At 57.8% G+C, this 13,366-nt stretch overlaps 1 protein-coding gene across 2 annotated transcripts in view; it reads right to left on the reverse strand.

The window, feature by feature from the left end:
• Positions 1-13,116, reverse strand: part of KCNH6 (potassium channel, voltage gated eag related subfamily H, member 6) — a 34,265-nt gene extending 21,149 nt beyond the window's left edge. For both annotated transcript variants that reach the window (XM_014956565.1, XM_014956564.1), the window contains exons 1-2: positions 12,892-13,116; positions 3,306-3,461 (exon numbers count right to left, since the gene is read on the reverse strand). In XM_014956565.1, coding sequence (XP_014812051.1) covers positions 3,306-3,461; positions 12,892-13,093 — 358 coding nt within the window. In that variant the 5' untranslated portion in view covers positions 13,094-13,116. The remainder of the gene's footprint in view (positions 1-3,305; positions 3,462-12,891) is intronic.
• Positions 13,117-13,366: the final 250 nt, after the last annotated feature.

Raw genomic sequence — 13,366 nt, forward strand, 5'->3', positions numbered from 1 at the left:
AAAACACAAGAGAGACAGATGTAACCTAGCTGCACGTGACGGCAGGAGCAAGACAGGGGAAGAGGCTATGGAGAATTTTGGGTGGCTTTGGGGGACCTACGTGACGCATGGCCCTTCCTCCTCCAACACACTTGCTGTCCCCGTGCCATCACACCGCCAAGGCAGACCCTGACCTGGCAGAAAGCACCGCTGGCCGGAAGGAGAGTCTCCTACAACCACGGATGCAGGACAAGAAAGGTGCCAAGCATCCCTAAGCCGTTAAAGAGGTTCAAGCCACTTAAGGGATTTGGACCTGGAGGAAATTGAGCCTCTAAATCTCCTTGGTGAGACTTAGGGGGGAAAAAAAACATGCAAAAGAGGTGGTAAGTTAGCAAAACATTAAAAAAAAGTAGTTCTGTCAATTTATCACGGAGCTGGAGTATTGGACCAAAGAGGAAAGGTCCTCTGCTGCCATCCTGGGGGATCAGGAGACCACCTTGCCAGAGCCTGGGGTCAAGGCAAGGACAGCTGGGGCTGCAAGAGGCTGTGGAAGGGGTTCAGGAGAGGATGGGGCGAAACATGGAAGGGAGCTGGGAGCAGGACCCAGTGTGGGTCCCAATGACCCTAGTTGTGACAGCCAGTACAAAGTCACTCGTCCACTTCTAGAGCTGGTCCATGGAGGAGACCGCGTGGCCACCTGCTACTACAGGGTTAGTGTGAGCAGCCGGGCTCACACCCTGCTGCCTCGGGGCCCTGGGGCTCATCTGACCCCCAGCAGCACCAGTTTTACTCACTAACTGGTCCAAAACCTTCCTCAGGCAAACCCTGGTGAGCCGAGACCCTGGGGCAGGAGCTGGGCAGAGAAACCCCACGCGGTGACAAGGCTTGGATTAGCTCAGCTTCACCCTACATGAAAAATTAAGTGGCCTAAATCCAGCATTAGGTGTCCCTAGGGCTGCTTTTCCCTACATCTTGTCACTCCACTTGCACCAACACCTCTTGATGGCACAGGGAAGGGATCTCGGGGTGCATGGGACATGACACCAGATCTACAAAGGCATCGTCCTCTTTGGGAAGAAGCAGCACGTTGAGGAGCTGTTTGTTTTTGGCAGGATTTGCCCTGACACATCGCCGATCCACTCGGGCAGGCTCCCGACCTGCCCAGCTCCCCAAAAACACCCCCGGGGATGGGGGCACCCACGCAGGCTCCCTCTGCTCCCCCCATCCCCTCCATCTGGAGCAACTTCTCCGCTGGAAGAAGCGAAGCAGCCGCCTTCCCCTGCTCACTGGAGAGCCAGGGACCGGCAAGGCAGCCGCCTGCGGCCGTGTGATTAGAGTCTGAGTCAGAAAACCCGTGCACGAGAGAGGGACCTGGGCTGGTGCCAGCAGCTCTGGCCATTCCACACTCCCCGGCGTTGGATTGGGAAAGGTGCCCCACGCTCCCGGGGACACGCAGCGCAACCTCCGACACGCAGGAAAGCAACGGGAAACCCCTTTTAAATCTGGGCACCTTCTGGCAGCCCAAGGTACATCTCGGGGCAGGATGGGGTAGGGATGCATCGTGTCTCGAGATGTACTGAGAGTTGAGGTGTGGGCTGCAAAGCTGGAATTTAAGATTTAAGAGGCTAACTGGTACTAAAGCAACACACTGAAAATATGAATCTTATCACTTCACAGACATCAGAGCACATGCACAGGTTATATATACATTCACACGCATATGTCCCTAAGTCCCGTGGGCGTATGCCTGAGGATATATAACACCCGTCACCACACACAGCAGCGCTGCTGGTACCCGCCGCCACGCACGCAGACAGACACCTCCGTGGCTCCGGGATGGATATATGCACCCAGTGTGAATGCATCAAAACTCACATTACCGTACCGATACAACAGGCAGCGTGGAGGGTCCCCGTCAGTCCCCGATGCGGCCCTGGCCCTGGCTTTGGTCCCTCTGTGCCACCCCACGTGCCATAGAATCACAGAATCACAGAATGGTTTGGGTTGGAAGGGACCTTAAAGCCCATCCAGTGCCACCCCCTGCCCTGGGCAGGGACACCTCCCACCACACCAGGTTGCTCCAAGTCCCCTCCAACCTGGCCTTGAACCCCTCCAGGGATGGGGCATCTCCCACCTCTCTGGGCAACCTGGGCCAGGCTCTCACCACCCTCAGTGTATAAAAAATTCTTCCTTATGGGGGGGACAGACTTGTGCTGCTCCCACACTTATAAAAAACTCTACCTTATGGGGGGACAGACTTGTGCTGCTCCCACACTTTGAACCCTGCCCTCCCTACAGTGACCCACACCCCCAGGGGGTCTTTGCATGAAGATAGATGTAGGATTATTTCCCTGTTCAATAGGTGACGTGCCGCGGAGCGTACAACAGGAGGATGTTTAGAAGCCACAGCTCTCCTTCCCGTGGTCACATCTAACATCTGCATCCCTGAGTATCCACGTCCCCTGGAGAGCCTCACCACGGCTTCCCTTTGATCCAGCCTTCCCAAAAAAGGGAGTTTGAATTTTCCACTGCCTCCAAAAGCCCCACAAAACCTCGGGATGAGGCTGGGACAGCGGGGAACAGCCCGGAGCCGGGCCAGGCTCAGAGCCATCCCAGCCCAACCATTCTCCTGGGATTCTGTCCCCATAGCACAGCTCTGCTGTGGGTGACACCAAATACCCCCTGGCCCTCCCAGTGACCCCACAAGTGGGTCCTGTCCCACACCAGCACCTCCTGCCCCGGCCAACGTGGTGCTACACGTAGGCAGGAGGGGCCTGAGATGCTGCTGGAAAAAACCTCCCAGTATGAAATATGGAAAGGACGCAGAAAGGCAGAGGGGGCTCGATGGCTGCACTTGCAGCGAGACACCCTCACCCTAAAAATCATAGAAAATCATCTAGGTTGGAAGAGACCCTCGGGATCATCGAGTCCAACCATCTACCTCCACCATCCCGCGCAGGGGGGGTCTGTCCCCACCCTGTCCCCAGGTCCCCGGGGGTTCAGGAGGGGTGTGCGGGCAGGTCTGCGGGCGAGGGGCTGCACAAGGGAGCACAGCCAGCTCCAAAACCCATTTTTTCCCCCCAGTTCATGTTTCACTGGATCAGTCCCCGAGCCGGCGGAGCTGGGGCTGCGCAGAAACACAAACCTCTGCCCCTGGGCACTCTGTGGGGCTCAGCCCCATGGCACAGCATCCCGCCCCTGCCACGGGTGCATCCTTCAGCCCCCCACAAGCTCCCGAGAGAACGGGGGGACGGGGATAGCCCCGAGGATGCTGCGCTGCCCTCCCGCCGTCCCCAATGTCCCCACCGCCCCCCGGTGACACCCACCTCCGCGCCAGCTCTGGGACAGGCGCTGGTGCAGGCTCCTGCTGGTGCTCTTGGCCATGAGCTGGGCCAGGTCCTCGAAGTTGAGGATGAACATGATGACGACGCCTTCCTCGTTCTTCACCGGCACCACGTCCACCAGGCAGCGGAAACACGAGGCTGCCGAGCAGAGACAGGCTCAGGGGGGGAGGACGTTCAGGAAAATGTGACCACCCACCTCCCCCCCAACCCCAGCACAAGGCATTTTTGGCCTAAAAGTGTTTTTTTAAGCACTGGGACAGGTGCAATCCCTGCTGGTGGGGACTGGAGGATTTGGAAGCCCATCTGAGCCCTGGGAAAGGGCCGTATCCCTGCAGCATCCCAGCTCGCACGAATCGCATCTTGCCTTTTTTTTTTCTGGTCCCAGACAGTCATTTATATTAATGTACTTTAGAGCAGCAATTAAAGAGTAGGTAATTAAGAACTCAGAAATCCCAGGTAGTGGTTTAACCTCATTAAGCATGCTGCTTGTAATCATGACATAGCTAATTGCCCTGCAATCGCCAGGCAGTTTTTTGGGGTTGACTTTGGCCATCTCGTGTCCCGGACGTGGGCAATGGGGGTGAGCCCCACCACGTGCCCCATCCCAACCTGGGCAGCAGGAGGAGGGGGTGGAATTGGTGGGATGGTCCCCGAGGACACCCCCTAAAGGCCCTGGCATGGAGAGGTCAGGCACAGGCTCATCTCCCTCCTGCCATGGGGGAAACTGAGGCACAGGGCAGGGGGGAACAAGGACTGGCTCAGTGTCCTGGGAGCTGGGGGGGTCTGCAGGAAGGACCCCAAAGGTGGCCACAGGCCACAAGGCCATGTGGATTTGCCTGTTTGATGCCAGCTCGACACCATGGTCCTGCTTGTGCTGGGAGCCAGATGCCAGTTTGCAATTCAGGGCACCCAAAAATACCTTCAGGCCTTTCCCAGAGCAGCAAGTGGAGGATACAGGGGGCTTCCCACCCACCTTGCCAGCTTTATTCCCCCCAAATCCTTCAAAATCCCTACTTGAAAGCATCATCACTGTGTGTCCCTTCCTTGAACTGTCTCCTGTTGCTTTGGCACCGGCAGGAGCGGGACCCCCTGAGCCACAGCCCAGCTGGAAAAACTGAACCCCCTGGGGCTCCTACCCCAAACCTCCTAGAAATGATGGAGCAACCCAGGTCTGGCTGGTCCAGAGCAAAGCAACCTCCTTCCAGGGCACTTTTTATCCACTGGGGATCCCTGATCTCGCCTTTTCCCCGCACTCTGATTCCCAGGAATTAGGGGATCCAGCAGGGATGTGCTGCCCGCCTGATCCCATCCGCTGCTCTCCCCGCTCTCCCCGTGGCTGGGCTCCGGCCGGGAGGGGGGATGTCATCCTTTCTGCGTATAATTTTAAGGAGCTCAGGGCCTCCCGTAATCAGGAGCAGATGGCCAGCATCGGGCAACTTCGAAATCTGCCGTGACGTCAGGGATGTACACAGACACACAGACACACACACACAGACACCCTTGCCAGCTTTATTCTCCCCAAATCTTTCAAAAGCCCTACTTGAAAGCATCACCACTGTGTGTCCCTTCCTTGAGCTGTCTCCTGTTGCTTTGGCACCGGCGGGAGCGGGACCCCCTGAGCTACAGCCCAGCTGGAAAAACTGAACCCCCTGGGGCTCCCACCCCAAACCTCCTAGAAACGATGGAGCAACCCAGGTCTGGCTGGTCCAGAGCAAAGCAACCTCCTTCCAGGGCACTTTTTATCCACTGGGGATCCCTGATCTCGCCTTTTCCCCGCACTCTGATTCCCAGGAATTAGGGGATCCAGCAGGGATGTGCTGCCCGCCTGATCCCATCCGCTGCTCTCCCCGCTCTCCCCGTGGCTGGGCTCCGGCCGGGAGGGGGGATGTCATCCTTTCTGCGTATAATTTTAAGGAGCTCAGGGCCTCCCGTAATCAGGAGCAGATGGCCAGCATCGGGCAACTTCGAAATCTGCCGTGACGTCAGGGATGTACACAGACACACAGACACACACACACAGACACACACACACAGACACAAGAACGGGAAAGAAATGGATATGGGGAAATCCGTTTAAAGGGCCCGGCAGCCGGGATTATTTCATCCTCTCTTTCTTTATTTCATCGTTGTTCACCACAGGGAGAGGAAATCCACTTAAAGGCGTGAGCTGGGGAGGAGGTGAAGGGGGGGGATTTTCAGCAGATAAAGCTGTTTGGAAGGGACGCACGGGCACGCTGCGGGCTACCCATGGGTGGGGACGGAAAGGAATGAGCCCTTTTCCCTTCCTTTGCTAGGATTTTTAGGGATCTAAAAGGTGAGCAGTGTCCTTTAGGTGATGCTGAGTGAGGGAGGTGTCCTGTGGGATGCTAAGGTGGCAGATGCCCGGCGGGATGACCCGGTGCCACCCCTGGGATGCTGTGGCTCTATCGGTGCCGATATTGGTGTGTGCTGGGGTGTGTGTGCCTTCTTGCCTGCGCAGGTGATGCCTGGCAGCACTTGATGCTTTTTCCTTTTGTGTATAAAAAAAATGAGGGATTTTTTCCCCCCACAGGTGACTTCAAAGCATCACCAACTTCCCTAGGACCCACAGCCCAGTGGGGTTCATTGGCATGGGCAGCCACCAGCTCCAGGCTTCCTCCCTCAGACTGGGAATCCTGATCCAGTCGGTCTGATCCTGGCTCACGTGCTCTGCCCTTTCCTTTTCCCTGCTTCACTTTTCCTCCCTGAGCTCCTCCATGGTGGTCTCTGAGCTGTTCTCACGGGGGGCCAGATCCTGGCAGGCCCTACATGGCACGGAAAGGGTTAAACCCATGGCCGACGCTCAACAGCTGAAAACTGGGCCCCAGTTACATCCAGTTGGAGGGATATAAGGAGCAGCTGGGAAGAGGCTGGGGTTGGGTTTGGGAGGCAGCTGGTGCCGGGGTTGATCCTGCAAATCTGGGAGGTGCTGAGCCTGAGCAGCCCTGGCTGGGGCTGCTGTGAGCCCCCGGGCTGATCCCTTCTTAAATTAAATAAATAGACTATTCCTGTTGGAGGGGACCTACAATGATCATCTAGTCCAACTGCCTGATCAGTTCAGGGCAAACCAAAAGTTAATTGTGGGGGGGGACCCTCCAAAAACCAGGGGAATTGCCCCAAAAGTGGCCCTGCATGCCAGGAGCTTGGTGCCTGCACCCCGTAGCATGGATGGCATCAAGGGGATGATGGAGCATCAGGGCTGGGGATGAGTTCCCTTAAGCCTGGCCCAAAGACAGGGCAGTCCCCCAGGATTTGGGGTCTCTGGGGAGCTGTGATTTGGGGTACCCCCAGCTTTGTGGAGAGGCTGCAGCTGGGAGACCCCTGGCACCCTCAGCCTTGACTCGGTTTCCCTGCAGCGAGCCAGCCTGGGCTCTGAAAATGCCGAGTTTTCCCATCCTTCCCCCCAAAACTGGGCACCCCAGACCTGCTGCAGTGCCGGTGGGCTCAGCCGGCCCTGGGAGGGACCCCAGCCCTGCGCTCCCCTCCTCGTTCCTCCATCGACTGTCTCCATCCATCTGCCTGTCCCTTCCCTTCAGCTGTTCAGCTAATCTGTCTCCATCCATCTAATTTTATCCAGACGCCAAATGATCTCTTGGAGGAGCCCCGGGGGCATTTATAACCTGCCTGTGCTCGGTGGGGCCATCTCCGTGCCCATCCGGGGTAAAACCCAGCCCGGGGGGGGTGCAGAAAGGGCTCAGCAGGAGGATGTGACAGTGGATGCTGTTTTGGAGGGTCCCACACCCCCTGGGATGGGTTTCCATGGGCTGGGAGAAACACCTCATTCCCTAAAACCCTGGGCTGGGTGGGATCTTGCCAGCACCCGGCCCAACTCCCCCAAACCCAGCACTCGGAGGTTTTCTCTTCCTGACCCATCTTGTCTTCTGACCTTGATAAAAGCGAGCACTTAATAACATTAAAAATGTCATCGTCGGGGGCCCTCCCTCCCCTCTTTATCCTCCGCGGCCGCCGGTGGTTAATGCGTTTGTCTGTATCATCAGTATTAAACTAATCAACAGGACACGGGGGTTTCCGAGAGCTGGACACAAACCAGTATTGTTATGAATATTAAAAAAAGCAAGCTATTAATCTGCCCTGGGAGCTCTTACCGAGTCCTTCCCTCACCCCCCAACCCCCCCCTCCCCCCCGGGCCGGGAGATTTAATCTGCAGGGTCTCATGGCAGAGTGGCTAAATCTATAGTGGCATTATATAACGGAGGGGAGGAGAGGGGCTGGGAAGGGCACGGAGGGGACAAGGATGGGGACGGGGATGGAGTCGTGCTCTGGAATTGGCTGGCACGTCCGGGGAGATGCTCGGGAGAGCAGAGCCTTGCTCCCGTCCCGGGGATAAATCAGTGTCAGGGCTGGGTAGGAACTTCAAAGGGAAGCGCAGATTGCTGGGAGGCCCTACAGCAGATCCTCCGGGAGGGATGGAAAATGATGGAGGGTGGGGGCTGAGCCGGTGGGAGGTGGGTCACCCTGGGGGCCTGGGGTGAGCGGTGGGTGCTGGGGAGCCCCCGCACCCGGGGCCGGTGTCCTCCTGCAGCAAGTCCATCTCCCCACACCCCAGAGGAGCATCAGGAGATTGAAACCCGCTGGGGCACCAGACTGGCAAAAATGCTCCTTGCGAGTCCCCCAAGTGCTAAAATGACCTTATTAAGTAACGGTGGGAGGATGGAGGTTACCCCTGTGCGGTGACGAAGAGCAGGGATCTCTGTGCTTAGCGGGAACTCGCCGGTCGGAAGCAGCAGCAGCAGCAGCAGAGGGGGAAAACCAGGGGCCTTGGGGGGCTGCGGGTACCCACCACCAACCTGGCTGCAAAAAAGATGCCTCCAAGCCCGGCAGGAAGTTTTGGGGGTGCAGGTGGGAGGATGCTCCGATCCCCAGGAGCCAGAAGAACCCCTGGATCAATACAGGGGGCTTCCAAAACGCAGCTTAACCCCTGCTGCAAGGAAAGCGAGTGGCCGCATCCAGGTCCTTCCCTCCCTAAATCCCGGCCGGGGGCAGGAATTATTCCAGTTTAGTGTGGGGCTGTGTGGCCAAACTGCAGCGCTGACAGCGTTTCCCGGGGCTGCCCGGCCATCCCGAGGGCCCTGTCCCCACGGCACGTAGGACCACCTCCCCCTGGGGATGCAGCAACCAGCGAGGATGAGGATGGAGGGTTTGGGGTGGGAACTGGGGGGCTCTGCCTTCAGGAAAAAGCCTCCCGGGAAGCATCCCGGGTGGTGCTGGGGATGCTCTGGGCCTGTCCCTCTGTTCGTGGGACATCTGGTCAGGGCACAAACCATCCCAGGAGAAGCAGAGGATGGAAAATAGTGTCTCTTCCAGCATTTTACCCCGATTGTACCATCCCGAGGGCAGAGCTGGGGCAGTGGGGGTGGCTGGAGCTGTGGTGCAGCGGTGCCAAGGACAGCAGAGCCGGCCCCGCAGTGCAGGATCTCCGGGACCGAAGATTTGTCATTGCGAGGCGGGATGTTTATAAAGTCCCCATCTGGAGTCGGGCCACGGCGTACGTCCCTTTCCCGAGGTCACAGCCCAGCTCTGACGAGCCCGACCCTTAAAGGAACGCAAAGCAAACGGGCCCTGGCTTGGCTTAAACCCCACGGTTTTTGTACAAGCAAAAAGAGCTCGAGTTGGGGTTGGGGTTTTGTCAGCGAGCTCTGCCTCCCTGCTCCTCCGCCACCCGGGAGGTCCCCTCCGTCCTCCCTCATCCACCCCACGGAGCAGCAGCAGAGGCTCCCTGGGGCTGCTGGCACTGGCCCCCAGCCCCAAGGGTGCCAGGCTCTGACAGCTGCTGGTGGGATTTGCCCTCCTGCTTCCAGTTGGGCACATGGCACGTTGCTGTTTATAAAGCTTGGGGAGAAACCTTGGATGGATCCATCCCCGTTTCCCTCAGCTGGGGCTTCCTGGCAGCAGCCGATGGCGGGGTGATGGCAGTGGATGTGCCCGACGCTGGGGACAGACCCCCCCTGTCCCCTTTGGGTGCAGTGACACCCCACAACCCCTGCCTGCCCGGCCACCACCCCCACGGGCATCCCATGGGGAGCTGTGGGGGGACATCCTGGGTGACAGCGGGCGCCCCAATCACTCTGTGATGTCCCTCCTCCTCCCCAGGGGAAATCCTGATTTACAACATCAGTGTAACGAGTTTGCCGGGCTGATCTGCTCCCTAATCCCTGCTCTCAGGGGACAGGAACAGCAAACTGCTCCTGCTGGAGGGGACGTGGAGGGGGATGGAGGGGCTGGAGCTGCAGGCAGTGGCTGCCCCACCAGCTGCTCCGGCTGCTTCAGCCCCGGGTCTCCCCTTTCATATTCATAAGCATCACATTCATGCAGATGAAGCGGGAGCGGGCGCTGCCAGCTGCTGCCACTCGGGCCATGCCAGCGCCGCGGCGCCCAGCACCTGTGGCCACTGGCCCCGCTCCGGGGACCCCCGGGGGCTCTCGCTGGTGGCTTCGCTGCAAAGCACGTCATCCTCAGAGAGAGAAAAAAAAACCCAACCCTGGATGCAGCTCAGCCCCTCGGTACCATCCCCAAGGGATGCTGGAAGGGGCTCAGCTCAATCCTTGGATGCTGCAGGGAGCGTGTCCCCGGGGCTGGTGGCCGTGGCCCCTCCTCGGCACGGCGGGAGCTGATCCTGTAATGACCCCCCCCCTGGCTGGGGCAGCCCCAGCTGTGCAGCATCTTGTAAGGAAATTAACTTTTCACTGATCTCCCGGCTTTGAGCGGGGGATTAGAGCCCACACGCGCCGTGGCTGGGCTCTCCCCTCTTTCTGAGGCCTTTTTGGGGCTGCCGTGGCAGGGAGGGAGAACTGCCCTCGCTGGGATGGTCCCGTCTTCCCCAACTGGACTTAGTTCTTGGCTCAAGTTCAGCTGCCAAGAGGTGGGCTTGCCATCCTGTGGCTCCTTTTATAATTAGCTAATGACAGCATGGGTGTCCAGGTGAGGATCGGGGACGTGCATCACCCCGTACAGCATCCCACCTGTGCACAGGCAGGGCCACCCATGGGTGCCCCCCTATCCACCTACCTCCATCCCTCCCACCCTGGCCCTGCCCGGGGGGGGCTCCGACGGGCAGATTTGGGGTCTAATATTGTCTCTGCCAACCAGAAAAGCCAGGAAACAACCCCGCGAGCCGCAGAGCCGGGAGTACCGCAGTAATAAACAGCAGGTCGAGGCTGGAGATTGGTGCTGCCGGTGTGAAAAGGAGGACAGGCAGGTTCGGAGCCTCCGCCGGGCTAATTAAGCAGCAGCTCCCTATAATGCAAAGGCCTTTTCTTTGCCGATAAGACCCATTTATAATGGGCTGAGCGGTTGCAGGCTGAGTGCTGGGGGGAAACAATCGGAAAGCATATTGCTGGTGGGGCCGGGTTTTAAAAATAGACATGAAGGGTTTGCTTTTGGGCTTTTTTTTTTTTTTTTTCTCCTTTTTTTTTTTTTTTTTTTTTAAACTAAAAAAGAGAAGAAAGCAGCTCAGAGCTGCGCTGAGAGTTTCCTGTGGCCTAAAGGAAGAGCAGGGCTCCGAGGAGAGCACCCAGCATCCTGCCAGCCCGGCGGGAGCGCTTCAAAGCTGGGAGGATGCCTTCGGATTGGGCTCCCCCCCCTGCGCGGTCCCCCGGGGGGGAAGGATGGGGAAACTATCCCGAGGGAGGACAAAGGGGGCTGCACACTCTGTTCTTGCCATGGCCACGCGTTGGTGTTGGGCTGGGAGCAGGGGGACAGCATGTGCCCACTTCTCCTCGTGCCTCCCGGGCTGTGCTGGGCTCCAGCCAGCCCCCTGCAATCTGCAGCGGGCGAGGGGGGACTCATAGCCCAGCCCTGGCACCATTGCCTGGCCCCACAGGACAGAGAAGAGCCTCGACAGGGTCCCTCGGTGAGGAATGGGAGGAAAATAGGATGGGAAACACGATGGGTGAGCAGCTTCATCCTGCCACCACGCAGGGTCCGGCCGTGCTGGGTTCACCGTGTGGGTTAACAGGCAGGGGTGCTGCCAGTGGATCATTCCCGGGGCCGATACGCTGGCACCTGGATGCCAGCCCGGGAGATAGGGTCTGGGAGGGAGGCCAGGACACCCAGAGATAGGGTGTCGGGCTGGGAGCCAGGGCTGCTGCCTTCTCCTTCCCTTTGCTTCCAGTTCTTTCTCCACCCTGCCACCCCGGGAGCTGCCAATGGTGGGGCGCAGCCCTTTGCTCAGGCCAAGCCCCATCAACATGATGGGAAAAGCCCCATCAATATGATGGAAAAAGCCCCATCAATACGATGGGAAAAACCACATCAATATGATGGGAAAAGCCCCATAAAGTGATGGGAAAAACCCCATCAATATGACGATGGGAAAAGCCTCATAAAGTGATGGGAAAAACCCCATCAATATGATGGGAAAAGCCCCATAAATTGATGGGAAAAGCCCCATAAAGCGATGGGAAGGCTCCACAGGTTGGAAAAAAGGAAATACTTAATATTTTTAACCTCTAGCGAGGACCTGATCTGCATTCCCCCTGCCCCTGGGAGCCCCGGCCTCGCGCTGGTTTGCAGCATCAAGCACTAAATATTTATTTAACTTCCTGCAGTATTAGAACTAATCACTAGTATTTTCCATCAAAGCTTCATTTTCATCTTAACGTAATTCCATCTGTGCACGCATAGCTGCATCCTGCTGGCTGGGGAGGCAGCTCCCAGGCCGTTGGCTGCACTCCTGGGCAGAGACAGGGGGTCTGTCTCATCTCATCTCGGAGCACAGACCAGGACACCCATGTCCCACCCATGGCTCCTCCATGGGCCTCCCACAGGATCCTCATTCATGTCACTGGGATCCCACCAGTGATGCCACCACTTGCCCCGGGAGCTCTCAGCCATCACCAAGGGCTCACAAATCACAGAATCTTCTAGGTTGGAAGGGACCTTAAAGATCATCTTATCCGTCTGTCAGCCTAACTGACAAAAATAGACACCCACACAACAAACAAGGAGCATCATCACTAAACCAGACCTCCCAGCACTACATCAACCCGTCTTTTGAACACCTTCAGGGATGGTGCCTCAACCACCTCCCTGGGCAGCCCATTCCAATGGCTGAGAACCCTTTCAGTGAAAAATTTTTCCTAATATCCAGCCTGAACCTCCCCTGGTGTAACTTGAGGCCATTTCCTCTTGTCCTGTCGCCTGGGACTTGGGAGAAGAGACCGACACCCCTGGCTATACCCTGCTTTCAGGGAGTTGGAGAGAGCGAGAAGGTCTCCCCTCAGCCTCCTTTTCTCCAGGCTGAACACCCCCAGTTCCCTCAGCCTCTCCTCATAAGACTTATTCTCCAGACCCCTCACCTGATTCCCAAATAATCTCACAACAACTTCCAACGCCCAAGTTGCCCCATCACAGCAGAGACGTCTCCATCCTGCTGGGAGCCACCTCAGCAAAGCCCCAAGTCTGGGTACAACCCTGATGCCCTGGTAGCACCAGACCCCCCCTTTGCCTCCCACCACCAGCTTCCACCAGCCCAAATCTTGGCCGGGTGACACCTCCCACCACTGGGATCTCCCCAAAAAGCGACTCTTACTGTCTTTGCGGTAGTAGAGGATCTCGAGCTTGCACTCCTCGGAGCCGAGCAGGGCCTGGGTGAGCTGGGCAATGGAGCTCTTGGTGGTGTCGGGGCCGGTGAGGAAGTCGCAGGTGCAGGGTCTCTGCATCACCTCCACACGGGAGTAGCCAAACATCTCGCAGAAGCCATCGTTGCAGTAGATGATGGCACAGTTCTCCATCTGGGCGTTGGCGATGAGGAACTTGCGGTCTGGGGGGAGGCAGGAGAGCAGCAGGCTTAGGAGGGTGGTGGGGACACGCGGGGACAAGGGACAGCTTGGGCGGATGGGGGGGCGTTTGGGCTTTTTGATCACAGAATCACAGAATCTTCACAGAATCACAGAATCTTCTAGGTTGGAAGGGACCTTAAAGATCATCTTGTCCAACCATCAACCTAACTGACAAAAATAGTCACCCACACAACAAACAAGGAGCATCATCACTAAACCAGACCT

This window comes from Calidris pugnax, unplaced genomic scaffold (genome assembly GCF_001431845.1).
Source record: "Calidris pugnax isolate Ruff unplaced genomic scaffold, ASM143184v1 scaffold167, whole genome shotgun sequence".
NCBI lineage: Eukaryota > Metazoa > Chordata > Aves > Charadriiformes > Scolopacidae > Calidris > Calidris pugnax.